The 16,349-nt window shown below is 41.4% G+C and overlaps 2 protein-coding genes across 3 annotated transcripts; one reads left to right on the top strand and one right to left on the bottom strand.

The window, feature by feature from the left end:
- Window positions 1-2,228: 2,228 nt before the first annotated feature.
- sox10 (SRY-box transcription factor 10) lies at window positions 2,229-10,023 on the top strand. Of its 2 annotated transcripts, none has more exons than XM_017416616.3 (4): window positions 2,229-2,384; window positions 4,150-4,950; window positions 6,929-7,089; window positions 7,342-10,023. In XM_017416616.3, exons 2-4 carry the CDS (start codon window positions 4,532-4,534, stop codon window positions 8,133-8,135), a joined length of 1,374 nt encoding a protein of 457 aa, XP_017272105.1. In that variant the 5' UTR covers window positions 2,229-2,384; window positions 4,150-4,531; the 3' UTR covers window positions 8,136-10,023. The 2 variants fall into 2 exon arrangements, with proteins under 2 accessions (XP_017272105.1, XP_017272104.1); XM_017416615.3 differs by having other exon boundaries at window positions 6,929-7,197.
- A 3,586-nt stretch (window positions 10,024-13,609) lies between these two features.
- polr2f (RNA polymerase II, I and III subunit F) lies at window positions 13,610-15,687 on the bottom strand. The gene is made up of 5 exons (XM_017416647.3): window positions 15,527-15,687; window positions 15,331-15,400; window positions 14,770-14,900; window positions 14,064-14,135; window positions 13,610-13,963 (listed from the first exon to the last, which is right to left on the bottom strand). Exons 1-5 carry the CDS (start codon window positions 15,544-15,546, stop codon window positions 13,873-13,875), a joined length of 384 nt encoding a protein of 127 aa, XP_017272136.1. The 5' UTR covers window positions 15,547-15,687; the 3' UTR covers window positions 13,610-13,872.
- Between the last annotated feature and the right edge of the window lie 662 nt (window positions 15,688-16,349).

Here is a 16,349-nt window from a genome sequence, read left to right as displayed (position 1 = left end):
GACATGAGGCAGGAGCATATTTTTGGTGATAATTTCAAAAGTCCAAATAAAATTATAGGCAATCACGACTCAAACATTAAATCCGTTAGGTGATATTTGTTCGCTCCAATAAAAAAATATTATATGTATCATGGTATTTGCCTACTAAAGGACTCCCAGCAGACAGCCGGGGCCGCTCTTCCTCAGCTCCACAGCCGGAGCGGAGCCGCCGGAGCGGCGCCCTGAAGCTCCCCGGCCTGCAGCTGCAGGAGCTCGGTCAGTCCCACCGCCGCTCCCCGGTCTTGCCGCTGCGCCCCTGGAGCTTCTGCTTCTTTTTTATTTTATTTTATTTTATTTTATTACTATTATTTATTTATTTATTGTACAAGAGTCAGACAAAGAGTGTCGGAAGAAGAAAAGACACAAGGGTTTTTACTGTTTTTATGTGCACCAAACTGCTTTTTGTTCCTTTTTATTAAAAGGCGGATGCTTATTTTAACCACATGATTAGAATTCACCTGAGTTTTTTCTCTTTTTTTACCTTTAAGGAGTTAGGAGTGGAGAAGTTTGATCATGTTGGACTCCCTTATCACAGTCAACATTCACGGCTAAAGAGAAAAAAGTGGTGATTTTTGGATTGGGGGCCAGTGTGTCGCATGGCAGGGACACAAGGGGTCATTGTTGTGAGGAACAGGGCCTGTTTGTGTCAATGAGGACCCATGATGTCCCCGATCATCTCTTCTTTCTGCGTGAATCAGATCTGTTTGATTTCTTGTCTCAATTAGTCCAAAAGGTGCTGATTCAATTAGAAAAAACACCCGCGGACACGAGGTGATGCCAGTCACTTTAACACACCTGTTTAACAAAAGCTGCAGTCCAATACAGGAACCATTTTATTTAATTATTAAAAGGAAAAAACTGTTTATTTGACATAAAACCTTTGATTGGGATTGAGATATTTTGACAAACTGAAAAAAATCAGCTGCATTGTTTAGACCTGAACACTATTTATTTCAGTTGGTTCAGCATTGATGTGATTTTTATATAAATTTCTCCATAAACAAACCTTGAAGCCAATGGACCAAATTAGCAAAAATGAATAAATACAAATAAATTATTGATACAAAAATATATCATTTGCAGAGTGGGTGACAATCCAATTCATTTAAAATAAATCCACCTGCCACAATTTGTGCACTTTTTAAGAAAACCTGAAACATTTCATTATTTCTTATCAAGCAACTTTTCAGACATTTGCTTTGGGTTTCAGAAAATTCCTTAGGTTGATTGAAATTGTGATACTATATAGATCACGGGAAGCTAAATCCTTAAACAGAGCGTGTAAAAACAAATAAAAAACCTAGTTTAACTCTGTTTTAGTGGAGAATAACAGGAGAAGTTCTGACGGCACAACAGGCTGTTCGGTCTGCGCATGCTCAGTGAGGGTTTGTTTCCTTCGCCTTAGAAAATGGTGCCTCTGCAGCAAAACTTTTCAACAAGAAAAAACAAAATAAACCTTTAATGTAGCCTCTAGCTTTTATCAGAACAATGTCTGTTATTTAACTGCTTAAAGTTTAGAGTTTTAAAAGGACAAAAACAAGATCTTAAAGTTAGATTGTTTCTTAATAAAATGAACATAAACATCTAGCTAATAGCCTTTAGCCGATGCTAACTATTTTTTGAACAACATGGTGAAATAGGTTTGATGTCTAAACACAGGTGTTACCAACATCAACATTGTAATATTTTGTATTTTTCAGAAACAGAGGCATGAGAAGGATTAATGGGATTTTACATAAAATTTGTTACATTTTATGGAAAAATAGCAGCTTTGAAGGACCCCCAGTTTGAATACAATGTGTTCTGAGCGATATTTATTTCAAATTCACACTTTAAAAGATGAGCAGAGCTGATATCAAAACAAAACATAATCTAGTTTTTATCCTAATTAGTGGAACTATGTTGCAAATTACCACACAGGCATATGAAAATCTGATAGATAGATAGATAGATAGATAGATAGATAGATAGATAGATAGATAGATAGATAGATAGATAGATAGATAGATAGATAGATAGATAGATAGATAGATAGATAGATAGATAGATAGATAGATAGATAGATAGATAGATAGATAGATAGATAGATAGATAGAAACGACTAACCAATCAGAGCTCTCAGGAGCAGTATATGTGTGCTGCTGCTTTAAGACTCGTCCCTGCATCTTTTTTTTCTACTCTCCGTCTCACACAAGGGGCTCTTTAAGCCCTGGCCCCGGACACACAGAGCAGGCATTCATTCTGAGGCTGCGTGAGAGAGCGAGGGGGCTGGGGAGCGAGCGTCACTTTGGAAACTCACGGATTCTCGTGCTGCGAGCGGGCGACCTCCTTTTCTCATTACTGAAGTAAGGCGCTTAGCGTTTCCGACTCTGCTCGGTGCTGCCGGTGGCTGCTCTCACGCTGCGATCTGATCGGTCCTTCGTGGCCAAAACCTGTAGACTCAAACTAGTTGGTCGTGTTAGATTGTTACTGGGGAGGTTTCTCTCGTTTTAGAATAATTTGAGGGATTTCTGAGCTCGTTCACTGAACAAATCTGGGGACTTTTCTGACATCCAGGTCTTTTTTTGGCTGAAAAGTGTAACTTTCTTTTTCATTCTGGGGAAGATTTCCTATTTTATTCAAATCAAATGCTCTCTCTACAAAACGATTTATTTCAGATATTGTTTATTTATTGTATCATCGATTATTTTTACGCTTTAAAATTTTAAACTCCGAGGTTTGGGGGCCACGTTAACATTGTGCTGATATAGAAAAAAAATGCTTGATTTTTTAGCAACAAGAAGCTCAGCTACAGTGAAGTTTTACACTGAAGCTCGACTTGAAAAACAAAACTGTATCTTGTTGCTTAATTGGAGCTGTATAGAAGCAGGTTAGGCTAAACAAAGAAAACAAACTAACTTTCGAGCGAACAAATTAAGGCCAACTTATTGGCCAGTCAGGCGGCGATAATGAGTTCTCATCGCCGGAATTCATTACGCGCAGCAAATGTGCTCAGATAGCAGACTGAAACAGTCTAAAGGGTGTGTCAGAAACAGTTTATATAATGGTCTCTGAACGATCAGATAATAAAATCAGACGTTTACTGCTGGGGAGAGGACGTGCTGAGTGGTTTGACGCACGTATTTTCCTTTCATGGAGTAATCTGCTCAGGAAGAATAAACAAGGTTTAATATGAAAACGAACAAAAACTCAGTTGAGTATCGTTCTTTCCGTTCTCCCATTAAACAATTAGTCTGTGATGCACCACCGCGCGTAAAAAAGGTCATTGCCTTCCCTTTTACGCACGGCTTTTTACGCACAGGGATCTCTTTGAGTTTTAATGACAGCCTGCAGCCTGCAGACCAGGTGGCAAGCGAATGTCAAAACTGGACAGGTGGTGGAGCTTTACCAGTACTTCTGCTGGAAAATAATCCACCTGACAGCCACTCAAATGTTAATTAGGAGCTGTTTTTGACAGACGTTTATTAAGAGGCACTCTGTAATGTGATAACCACTGGTGTGTTTTTTTAAAGAAAGGAAACATCTTACCCACTGTGGATGATCAGAAAAATGCTCAAAAATACTGTATCTGATAGTCATAAACTTGTCATTTCCATCCCTCAGACATTGGCGCATTATTTCAAACAAAATAATCCATCAGTTTATGTGCTGCTGGTGAGGTTTGCTGATTCGGCACATTACTTTTGAGGGCGGATGATCAAAACGAGGTTATTGCTCCCCACCGGTAGACCTGCCCCCTGTTCCAAACCCGCCCTCAGAAACTCGCGGACACACGGGGTTTGTGTCTGCCGCGCCAGGTCATGTTTACGCGCCAGCCGAGGACAAATCCGAGATCTGTGCTCGTGTTATTCCAGCGCGCGGTCTCCAGGGAGCCTGCAATAACTGCAGAAACCCTGAACAGTAGCCGATTTGGAGGCTGAGAGCCACTCAGTGCAGAAGAAAGGCTGTAAAAAAACGTTACTCAGATCCAGATGTTTGAACCTTTTACGCACAATCAGACATTTTTCCCCCGCACTGATCACACAGCAACACCTCATGGTGACACATGAGCCCCAATGTGGAGAGGTTTCATTGTTTGTCTGATTTACTGACATGATGCCCCTGTTCCAGGTTCTTACTGTTGGATATTTTGAGCGCGGGACAAACGGAGAAGAGACAGAAGGGGAAGTGACACCGGGTGAGTTTGACTCTGACCGCTTTCCATTAGCAGGTAAACTGGGGTCCACCGTGCGCACTGAGCCGCCTATGATACCAGCCACACGGATGGAAAGAACTTTGATGTGGAATCCTCACAGAGTTTTGCAGCGGAGGCTGAGAGTAGAGACAGACTGGCAGTTTATATTATAACTTTCAGAAGCAGGCCAGAGAGACAGAGCAGCAGCTGCCACTCACTGTAGGTTAGAAACACACAGAAACAGGAGGCCGACAGGTAGAGCGGAGCGTTCAGGAGCAGGGTTTAGAGGTTCTCGTGGAGGCTTGTCTGTGGAGGAAGATGTCCAGAGAGGAGCAGAGCTTCTCAGAGGTCGAGTCGGACGACAGCCGGTCCCTGTCACCGGGTCACTCGTCCGGCGCTGCGGGCGGCAGCGACTCCCCGCTGCCCGGGCGGCAGCCGCAGCTGGCGGCGCTGCAGGACGACGCGTCCGCGGGCTGCTCGTCCGTGAGGTCCGAGGACGAGGACGAGCGCTTCCCCGCCGGCATCCGCGAGGCGGTGAGTCAGGTGCTCAACTGCTACGACTGGACCATCGTGCCCGTGCCCGTGCGCGTGAACGCGGGCAGCAAGAGCAAGTCGCACGTGAAGAGGCCGATGAACGCCTTCATGGTGTGGGCGCAGGCGGCGCGGAGGAAGCTGGCCGACCAACACCCCCACCTGCACAACGCGGAGCTCAGCAAGACCCTGGGGAAGCTGTGGAGGTGAGGGGGACACACGACTGGAGAGCTCTGACGATGCACCCTCACAGCCTGTGCTGCGAGATATTTACAGACGAGTTTGCAGGGAATCCCATCTGTCCATCAAACAAAGCAACACTGAAATAGAAACGTTTTTTTTAAAAAAGAACACCACTGTCCTGTATGCAGGAGTCTGTCTTTTGTATTATTTCTCAACATATAAAGATTCACTTCAATTCAAAAACTTTTAATACAATGAAAAACAATATTTTACCCGCTGTTGAAGCTCTACATGTGGACACAGTGAGTCTAGTAAATACTGTAGGGCGGAGTATTGAATAAATGATCAAACAGTGAAAATGATGGTGACTTTTATGATACAAAAAAAACAACAACAACAAAAAAAACACAACTGTGACAATATTAAAAGAACTTGACTAAGCCATATTTCTGCTGAAATAACCTTTAGTGCAAAATTGACAGCAGTGTAAAGATTCAAATTTAAAAACATCAACATGAGCTGTTACAAATGTTTTAAAGGTTTGATTTGTTTTAGGGTGGCAGCAGTAGAAGTGGGAACATTATACAGTCTGGAAGGATCCCCTTCTAAAGCTAAATTTTTCCATCTTAAAATAACTCTTTTATATTTCAAAGCAGTTAAAACTTTTACACTGCCATCAGTTTATAAGTTGATAAGAAACTACCGCTGAAGTTTCCCAAGCTGCACTGAAAATGCCACGGCTCGCTGCAGCTCCTGGAAATAACCAAAAATAACTGTGTAATGTGAAAATGATGACAAATTCATGTTGGCACAAACAGCTATAAGAGTGTGGAGGTTGAAGCTGATTTAATGCAGCAACAGTCCACTTTTGGTCTTAGACCCACAACATCAGTTCTGTAGAAACTAAACTATATTCAATCTGAGGTTGCTCAAAAACCTATCTATGACAGGTGAGATATTAATCATTCATAACTTTTCAACAGAACCCCGTTTCCAAAAATCTGAACTATCCCTTTAATGTCCTTTTTTGGTTTCAACTCACCAGTTGTTTTTGTAAGTGTCTTATAGTCACATGATCCTGACCTGTTTTATACAATGTCAAAGCTTTTCATTCTGACAAAAGAGAGTGTTTTTATAACTATTAGCTTCTTATTTAAAGTAAAACTTTTAACTGTCCAAGTCAAAAGTTGTTGCAAGAAGTCCAAGTCATTCCAATGTGACTTTCACATATTAAAAATAAAAAAATAATGGTTTTGTTTCAGTGTTCTGAATTTAATGTTTCTGAGCTAAACTTGGCAAAAATTGTGGGTTGGGTTTGAAACCCCAGATAGTCAAAGGTCCTTGGACCATCTGCGGTCAGCCCTGCTTTGCTACTTTCTTTAAAGCACACACAGACACACACACACACACACACACACACACACACACACCCTAATTCATGCCTAGAAGCTTTGATAAGTTAAATGAATTAACCTCAAAAAGATCAAATATTAATTAGATAAAGCCCTGACCTTGGACTCAGCCTGGAGTAGTTAATTGGCCCTGAAACACGATGAACCACGAGGCTGAGGAAGGTCAGGGGTTTCTCATGCTACTCCTGCCAGCAGTGGTAATAGTAGGAGCTCAGTTCCATGTTCATAAACAGGATGCAACCTCGGCCTGTTATTTCATTACTATCCAGCAGCCAGAACGCCCCCTGGCAGGCATGCCATCAGATGAAGCTGCTGTAACAAATGAAGCTAGCTTAGATAACAAGAGCATTCTGTAGAGTGTGTTAAAATACACTAAAATGGATTAACTTTATTTTGATACAGCTTTCTTTTTCTTTTAGTATGATGCTATTTCAGTCTCATTTATAAATGTGCTCAAATGGATACTACTTTTCTAAACAGAAATGTTTCTTGAACTGATAGACTTTTCAAAGCATTGGGCTTTTTTGTTTCCGAACCTTCCTCTAAACAAGTCAAGTTTCCAATATCTTTTTCCCCCCCTCCACCTAAGGCTTCTCAATGAGAGCGACAAGCGGCCCTTCATCGAGGAGGCGGAGAGGCTGAGGAAGCAGCACAAGAAGGATTACCCGGACTACAAATACCAGCCGCGGCGCCGCAAGAACGGAAAGCCCGGTTCCAGTTCAGGAAGTGAGAACGACGGCCATTTGGAGGGTGAGGTCAGCCACAACCAGTCCCACTACAAGGGTCTCCACCTGGAAGTGGTCCACAGTGGGGGAGCCGGGTCCCCTCTGGCAGATGAGCACCACCCTCATGCTGCAGGTGGGCTGCAGGCTCCCTCCCACAGACACCACTCTCTGTCACACTGTTAGATCTGTGTGGAGTCCACTGGACAGGACTGTTAGGTGAATGTTTGTGATTCCTCAAAGCAAAAGAGGTGTGACTATATTCTTGTGTCTCTTACAGGTCAGAGCCACAGTCCTCCCACGCCTCCCACCACTCCTAAAACTGAGTCTCAGTCCGGGAAGTCAGGGGAAGGTAAGAGGGAGGGTGTTGGGAATGGGGGGTCCCGTGGAACACTGGGAGCACAAGGAGGCTCTGGTGCCTCTGGATCCGGAAAACCTCATATTGACTTTGGTAATGTGGACATTGGTGAGATAAGCCATGAGGTGATGGCCAACATGGAGCCTTTTGACGTTGACGAGTTTGACCAGTACCTCCCCCCGAACGGGCACCCAGGGGTTGGGCAGATTGGAGGGGCAGGAGGAGCTGCAGCAGCCTCTCCAGCCTCCCCGTACACCTATGGCATCTCGTCAGCTCTGGCGGCGGCCAGCGGACACTCAGCAGCCTGGCTCTCCAAGCAGCAGCAGCAGCCGCAGCAGCATCACAGCTCCCCTCTGGGCTCGGACCCTTCCAAGGCACAGATCAAGAGCGAGGCTGGGGGTGCTGGAGGTCACTTTGTAGAAGCAGCCTCGGCAGGTACTCATGTCACCTACGCCCCACTCAGCCTGCCTCATTACAGCTCTGCCTTCCCCTCGCTGGCCTCAAGGGCTCAGTTTGCAGAATATGCTGAACACCAGGCCTCCGGGTCGTACTATGGCCACTCCGGCCAGTCCTCAGGGTTGTACTCAGCCTTCTCCTACATGGGACCTTCCCAGAGGCCCCTCTACACTGCCATCACTGACCCAACCAGTGTGACACAATCGCACAGCCCCATACACTGGGAGCAGCCCGTCTACACCACACTGTCGCGGCCATGACAGACACCGAGACCAGAGGGCACCGGTGCAGGTTCAGCCCCAGAGTCAGACCAGTGGAGGAGCTGCAGCGACAGCGGCGCCGTTGGAGGTATCGATGACGAAGGTGGTCTGGTCTGGGGCGAGTGGGCAGGCACTGGAGGCGTCAGCTGGGGAGGCAGGAGGGGCGAAACCTTCTTCTGATCTCGCCCAGATGTGGAAATGCTGTCACAGCCCGAGGCTGAGCTTCGAGTGAGGTGCTTTCGAGGAGTGCTTGATTTATTGGTGACGCAAAGACCCAACCAACACCACCGCAACACAGCTTTCTGACACTCTAAACAACCCCCTTAAGGGCGGTGAGGGGTCATGATCCCATCAGTTTGAAGTCAAAAAACCTTCCACAGGTCAACAGAGAGGTCAGCAGCAACAAAATGACAATTAAGTCAATATAATGAATTGTGAGCCATATTCTCTCTGTAAGACTTAGCCACAAAGTGCCAATCTATCAGCTGGCTTTACATTTCTAAGTCAGGACTGACCTTTTATCAAACATATTTTGTGATTCCAACAAATGCTGATAACAGGGTTTGATCAGTTCAGAAATTATTAAGCTGTGTTCACCTAAAAATCCCTGTATACACACAATAAACTGGAATAAAACCATGTTTCACACAACGTGTATAGTTAGGCAAAAACAACTTTCATAACAACTCTGTGGTACTGAGATAAATGCTGCAATGTACCTGAAGTTAAAAAGGACCTACTGTATATTTATATACGTAGATATAAAATATTTGTAAAATTACCAAAGTTTTGTGACCAAAACGTACTTTTTCTAGAGAAGAAACTGATTTTCAGAGGTTTCTCCCAGCGCGACACTCAGAACTACCTGATGTTTTGTAGCCAATTAGACCATTGAATTTCATTGTGACATATTCTTCATTTACTTTTAATTGTATTTGTGTCAAAATATGTTCATTTTTTTTTTTACATTGGCACTGATTGTTGCAACATTTTTTTTTTCAGTTCATAATTTAGAGTCGATGACAAATATATTTATACTCAAAAAGTAAAAGTTTATTGAAAAGAGTAGAGATTACAATCAGGAAACGTTCTTTTTTTTGGATAAACTGGAATTATATTCTTTTTTTCCCTATTACTATCTGTAATGAAAGCCTTTACTGCTGTGTTTGCTTTTTGCTTGAGTGTAATTTAAAATGATGTCTCTAAAGAACAGTATTCAGTGTTAATAATAAAACAAATTTGATTGTAAAAACAGCAAAAAATAATAGGACGGATGCCAAGATGAAGCTGCCACAGATGAAGCCTTTTAACACAAGCTAATATAAAGTGTAAAAATGTACCTTGTTCTCAATAACACACACTAACAAAAGGTGCAGAGGCGTAAAAACCCTCTAAATCACTGTGTGTTTTTGTCTTTCTTTAAAAGTTTATGTATCATTATTTCCATTTTTGTTTGTTAATTCTCTATATTAGTAACTATTCTTCATTAGTCTAAAAAAACACTAACTCTTCATTTGGAAAAGTTTATAAAAAATGCATAAAATTTTATTTGCATTATTTTATGTAGTACTGACATGAATATGAGTTGCTTTTTTTACTGCTCAAAGCTTAAACTCTGTTCCTATTTAAGCATTTTCCTCCAGCAGAACATACTGAAGTAAGTTCTATGAATATTATCCTTATTTATGTGCCTCTTTATGTTATTTTGCACTGTTGTTTCTCCTTGTTCCGAGGAAATCCTTGCCTCCTTCTGCCATTTTTAGTTTCATAACTTTCAGTCGACTTGACACAATGTCTAAGCAAAAGCCTTAACATGTGATAATGACTAATCTCGATCTTTTACTCTTGTTTTGTGAAATAAAGCTGTTTTTTTCTGCTTGAATTCAAATTTGCCCTCTTCAGATATTCTTATGATTAACAGAAGTAACGTAAACTTCATGCTATGGAAGAAAAAGGTGAATTTTCAAACAGGAAATTGTTGTAACACAAAAATCAGACACAAACACAACTCATGTTCTAATATAATCTGCTCATCTGATGGATAATTTGCTTCATCTGACTGGAGATCAGACCACAGATACAGCAGTCAAACTGATGTGACGATAACTTCTGCATTTTTTGGTTAATAACTGCAACTGAAAGTTTCTCTGAACTTAATTTATTCTGATCTGGTGGGGTGTGTGTGTATGATTGGTTGTGTCTGAATGAATATTTCTGCTGTCATATGCATATATGAGTATTTCTCTGCCTACTCCTGGTTAAGCCTGACGCCTAATTCTCCCTCTTTAATCGGCTGCGTGATACTTTGAAAAGACAAAGAGGGCCATTGATGGGACTGAGGAGAGGGGGTTGAAAGAGGGCAGTGAGGGAGCTTTACCCGTAACTACTCTGCCTGCAGCTTCACTGGGACACAAAAAGAGCCTTACTCTCTGCACATCGACCCCACAGCACTCACTGCTTGTACCCTTTTCCACACTCATCCTGTCCTATGAAATAAAACAAATTTGCCTCTAAGATTTAAGCTAATATATACAGACACAGACAGATTTGTTTGTACCCTTCTTGTTAGACAGAAAAACCCACAAAGGTCACAGATAAAAACTTGAAACTGACAGTGATAATAATTTTAAAAAATACTGAAAATCAACTAATGAAAATCATTTAATGCTTTTGAATTTTGGTTCAACAGAAATATTTTAAAACACAAACTCATGAAGCTGGTCCTGACAAAAAGGATGGTATCTCTAGAAAAGACTGAAAGTATTTTGACCACAGGGACATGTTGAACTAAGGTGTCTCCTGTAATCAGCATCACAGGTGTCATCAGTTTTGTAATCAGTCCTTCTGCCTGTTTAAAGGGTGAAAAGTAGTCACAGGGCTGTTTGGTATCACTAAACATGGAGCACAAAAAGCTAGGGACCGAGTTGTCTCAGGAGCGTAAAAAGAACATTCTTGACAGCATGTTAAAGGTAAAGGCTTTAAGACCATCTCCCAGCAGCTCCATGTTCATGTGACTACAGCTGCACAGATTATTTAGAAGTCTAAGGTCCACAGGACTGGAGCCAATGTCCCTATACGTGGCCGCAAGAGGAAAATTGATGACTATTTGAAGAGAGGGATAATATGAATGATAACCAAAGAGCCCAGAACAACTTCCAAAGAGATCAGAGGTCAAGGTACATCAGTGTCAGATCACACCATCAGTCACTGTTTGAGCCAAAGTGGACTTAATGAAAGACGACTGTGGAGGACACCAAATCATAAAAAAGACAGACTGAAATTTGCCAAAATGCATATTGAGAAGCTACAAAACTTCTAGGAGAATGTCCTTTAGATAGGTGAGACAAAACTGGACCTTTCTGGCAATAATTCAGATCCGCTCTATGTTCACAGACCCTAAAATGAGGCATGCAAAGCAAAGACCACTGTACCTGCAGTGAAACATGGAGGAGGCTCGGTTCTGTTCAGGGTGTCTTAGATCTGTTCAGGGTACAATAAAAACTCAAGACTATCAAGGCATTCTGGAGCAAAATGTGCTGCCCATGTCAGAAAGCATGGTCTCAGGCATAGATAATGGGCCCTCCAACAGGATAATGACCCAAAACACAACTAGAAACAACAAGAATGGCTCAGAACAAGACATTGGACTGTTCTGAAGTGGCCTTCTGAGGCCTTGATCTAAATCCTGTTAAACAGCTGTGGAAGGAGCTGAAACATCTGGACAAGAAACACTTTGAACCTGAGACAGCTGCAGCAGCTTGCTCATGAGGAATGGATCAAAATACCTGTGGACAGGAGCAGAAGGGTCAGAGAGTTACAGAAATTACTTTTCAAAAGGTTGCGAAACAAAATATTTCATACCAGTTCATACAAATCCAATTGTTTAAACATTTACATTGCAGTGAAATTTGGCTTTAGGGTGTTAATGTGTATGAATGTTGTGAGTCCTGCTGAAAGTGCCCCAGCCTGCACTGGAAGAGCTACAGCAAGCTGCTGCTGCCAGTCACACAAGCAAATAACCACTGAATTCAATATATAAGTGTGTATTGTCAGGATGCTTGTGGTTGGATGGGCCCAAAATACAGGAGAGCAGGAAACAGCTTCAGGATCAAAATAACTTCAATCTCAGGAAAATCAAAACATGAGTGGGTACATAACAAATTAAATTCATTGGTGCTGATTAGAATTAACTGAATTTAACTGAATCTGTTTGCATTATGATGTCAGGATTGTTTAGTTGAAGGTGAAAACATCTGAACAGAACCACTCACTGAGACACCGCTTGAAGGACAGAGAAGTGGAGGGTACAACATTAAAAGCTCAGAAGATTTTTTTTGTTTGTTTGTTTTTTTCCCTGATGACCTCACAGGGTTGGATGCGAGCATGAGCATCACATGCGCTGCCCTCTCCACCCCATGAGACAAACGCAGCATCACCCCGAGGCACCATCTCCGCCAATCAAAAGACTTCTGGATCAAAGCAGAAACAAATGTGCCTTCATCTAAATATAACATCCATCTTTCCCTTTTATAGCCTGCAGGTGTTTTAATCATTCACCTTAACATACATGTTACAAACAGAGGAGAACCAGATCATTCAGTCTGATCATCATAAAGCTTTCGCTAAACAGAGCTCAAGTTTCAGCGAAAAGTTCCAACCCCTTTTCCCCCCAGAGCTCATTTACCATTTTTCTGCCTCATCTCATTTCTTCTCAACAATACAGGGACTGTTTAAAAGCTTTGCATGTGCGTGTTCGTCAGAGGGAAGAGGAGGGCGTCTCAGACGGCTAATGTCAGAGATGGAGCCTGCGGGAGTAAAACCGCTGCATCGCTTTAAGACAGCTTCTTAACATTTAACAAACTAAACAAGTAAAATATGACTGGTTTCCCACTATTGCTAATCAAATTTAAGAGGAGAAATGACAAATCGGGGACAATTAAGTTCAGTTTTAGTTGAAACTTTTGAAAGAATTGGGACTTTCCAACTTGGTTTCACGCTAATTTTGGAAATGTCATTTGTAGGTTTCAGCTGACTGATAATGTTAGGCTGTCAAAATAAAATTTAATGCAGCTTTGCTGTTGTTGTTTAACTGAATATAAACAACCTACAGCTGATCCGCACCATCGGTTCAAAGCTGAGAAAATACTTTAGATGTAAAACAATCGTCACTGACATTTTGATTTGCCATAGCTGTGTGACGGAGAGTTACTCTGCAAAGATGTAGTGAACAGTAGCAGCTCTAATGCTGTACTTATAGATCTTGTTCAGTCTGTCAGCTACAGGCTGTTGCATTATTATCATAAACAGCCTAATTATACAGTACATACTGTGAAATCACTGAAAATGTTTCCTGGGTGTAACTTCACACTTGCTACAACCCCGTGAAACAGCTCTAAGTGTGATAAAAATCAATAACTACAGCTTATAGAAAAGAGTTTATTAACAACACTAAAATATTCCATTTACACTACTCCTTTTTTTTGAAAAACAACACAAACTCAATAGTTACAACACAGGATTATTTTCTAAAAAAAAGTGTTTGACTGAAGTTCCCTCCTTGTGTCTCTTACTTACAATGCACTTGTTAAAACAATGAGAATAAATTATGTCGCCTTAAACCTCTGCATGAGCGGGCAAAGGAGAAACTCTGCACTTTGGGATCTTCCGTAAGTTTGAGAAACTCTAAAAGTCCAAACATTAGAGATAATGTTCTGTCAGAGCCGTCAGGGTGAGAGGTTTAGTCGGTTATAATGAGCTCGTCGCAGCCCCAGTCCTCGTAGCTCCCGTCGGGAAGGTACCTGCGGATGATGATGGGGATCTTTCTGCTCCTGTTGGAGAAAACAGAAATAAAACAGAGAATGAGATAATGATTTGTTCTCTAAATAAAGTCAAAAATAGAGGAAATAAAGCACTGACAATGGGTCTTACTTTAGTTCTTTCATAGCGATCTGCAGAGGGTCTGTTTCTCCCTCCAGCTCCACCATAACAGGAGCGCACATCCTGTTGGAGACAACAGTGGCAAAGAACAGAGCAGTTTGAACTCTTTTCGGGACATTTAAAGCTTCCCTGATTAACTCTTTTAGCAGAGGAAATACTGGACCATCCTTACTTAAATAAAAAGAGGAGATTCTTTTTGATATTTTTGAGCTGAAGCATCTTCAAAAGTGACACTGGTACAGATTAAATAAGTTCAAAGTCAGGACTGTTTGAGAGCATCACAAATGAGCAGCTTGTGAAAACCTGATAAAACTTTGAGGCCATTTTAATTTTTACATTTTAACTTTCTGATCTGAACATGCCCAGGATGGAAAAATACTAAAATAAAAAGGTTTTCATGCAAAATAAAATACTTTTTTTTTCATGACTGGAACAGAATCATTACAAATAACCAGAATCTAACTTCATTGAATACAGTTGGATATGTTTGGAGTGCACTGAAACAAATTGGACTGTTACTTTTCCTGTATAAAAATAAATCTCAAACATCACTTGTTTCACTAAACGTATCTTGATAATCTTGAGAAAGAATGTTTTATGTACTTCAGTGAGCCCAGAAGGTAAGGTGTAGGAGAGCATGGACACAGTTTTAAAGGCCTGACTGTATGATCTTTACATCTTGTGTAAAAACACTCACGCTATCTGCAGGGCCCTGGTCCCCAGCACTCTGGCCCTCTCATACTTGGTCATGTACGGTGTGGTGATCCTCTTCTGGTTTGCCTGCTGGCCTTCACCTGCGGGCAGGATCTGCACGTTCTCGTGATCCTCCTGTTCAGCACAGCAAAACAAACATGTTCACACTGAAGCTGCTTCCTTTGTTGCTTTACTTCTTTGTCCTTTCGCAGTTTTCATCACTTTTGTAGGTACAAAAGGTTTTTAACTTCATTGGGTTCTCTTTAGATCCACCATAGGGATATATTTTCTGGTTAGAATCTAGTTAAGATTAGGGCTAGGATTTCTTAGTGGGTAAATGAATAGATCTGTATGTGTCTCTAGTGACAATGACGCACAAATGTGCCACAAATGAGCACTTTAGCTCCATTAGTCATCAAAACCTTCCTTAAATAAATAAACAGATACGCATTGGTAAATACATGGATGCCGTGTACGAAGTGGCAAAGACGGGAAAGACGTAAGCCTAAAACTTGCACCAAGTTCATAACTTGTGTATATTCTGGAAAACAAAATAACAACTTACATCTTCGGCGTTTTCCAGGTCATCTAATCCTTCATCCTCCTCGACGTCATCAAAATCTCCATCATCAAAACTGCAATTAAAATAAAATGTTATAAAAGACCAGAAACATTTTGCTGTTGTTGAACAGTTAGCATAACCATTAGCTAATGTCGGCTTTTTCTAAAACATGAACATTCTTGTAACTTTCTTTACTTACTTATCTTCGTTGTCTGACATGTTTTATTGTTTAAGTTCGTGTAAATTCCTCTTAAATCCTTTTTATTCAATATTTTATTGGGAGTCGTAATGTCAATATGAACCCACATGAACAGTGCGACACACTTCCGGTTGCTTGGTACCCCGGAAAACATTCCGGACGCTGAACAGGAGTAACTTTATGTTCCGTTCCGTTTATTCTTTGCTTTCTGAACCTCCAGCTTTAAAATACTGCCATCCTCTGGAGACAGTGAGTTACAACATCTGACACGTAGCCACACATTCAGCCCTGTTTTACGAACTGTAAAACAGGGCTGAACTGTTACAAGAAAAGTACTTTTTAATAAAATGATTAATTGCGCCTATTTGCTGATCAGATATTTTGTTTATTTACTAATACCTAAAAGTTTAAGAAATCATCCATTAGAACGATTTTAACTTGCACACAGCAAGTCAGGTAAAAACAGATATGTACATGCATATATTTCTTATCTAAAAATCATGTCAGGGTTCGATACAAACAATTCTCCTAACTTTGACTTCTACCAAAATATTATTACTCTTTAAACTATTTTAACAAGAAAGTCATATCTAGCAGACTGCAGGATCACAGAGTTTGGTTATTTGTTGACAGTTTGACCACTTAAAACCTTCTCACTCGGCTGCAAACTACCCCAGTGCACGCTGAAGGTCCTGACCTGAAGACGTCAAGAGAACCACATCGTCTGCAAAAAACAAAGACGACACCCTCCTCTCCACGGCTGCACCTATTCACAAATATTCATGGAATAATTGAACTTATACGGAGGCAATGTAAAAAAAAA

This window comes from Kryptolebias marmoratus, linkage group LG12, assembly GCF_001649575.2.
Source record: "Kryptolebias marmoratus isolate JLee-2015 linkage group LG12, ASM164957v2, whole genome shotgun sequence".
NCBI lineage: Eukaryota > Metazoa > Chordata > Actinopteri > Cyprinodontiformes > Rivulidae > Kryptolebias > Kryptolebias marmoratus.
The sequence above is the reverse complement of the archived record's forward strand: the minus strand, read 5'-3'. Positions and strand labels throughout refer to the sequence as shown.

Coding starts and splice junctions, on each gene's coding strand:
- polr2f (XM_017416647.3), bottom strand. CDS start 15,546: ATGTCAGACAACGAAGATAA. Junction 15,401..15,526: donor ATGTCAGACAACGAAGATAA/GTAAGTAAAGAA, acceptor TTTTAATTGCAG/TTTTGATGATGGAGATTTTG. Junction 13,964..14,063: donor ATCGCTATGAAAGAACTAAA/GTAAGACCCATT, acceptor TTTCTCCAACAG/GAGCAGAAAGATCCCCATCA.
- sox10 (XM_017416615.3), top strand. CDS start 4,532: ATGTCCAGAGAGGAGCAGAGCTTCTCAGAGGTCGAGTCGGACGACAGC. Junction 4,951..6,928: donor ACCCTGGGGAAGCTGTGGAG/GTGAGGGGGACA, acceptor CCTCCACCTAAG/GCTTCTCAATGAGAGCGACA. Junction 7,198..7,341: donor GCACCACCCTCATGCTGCAG/GTGGGCTGCAGG, acceptor TGTCTCTTACAG/GTCAGAGCCACAGTCCTCCC.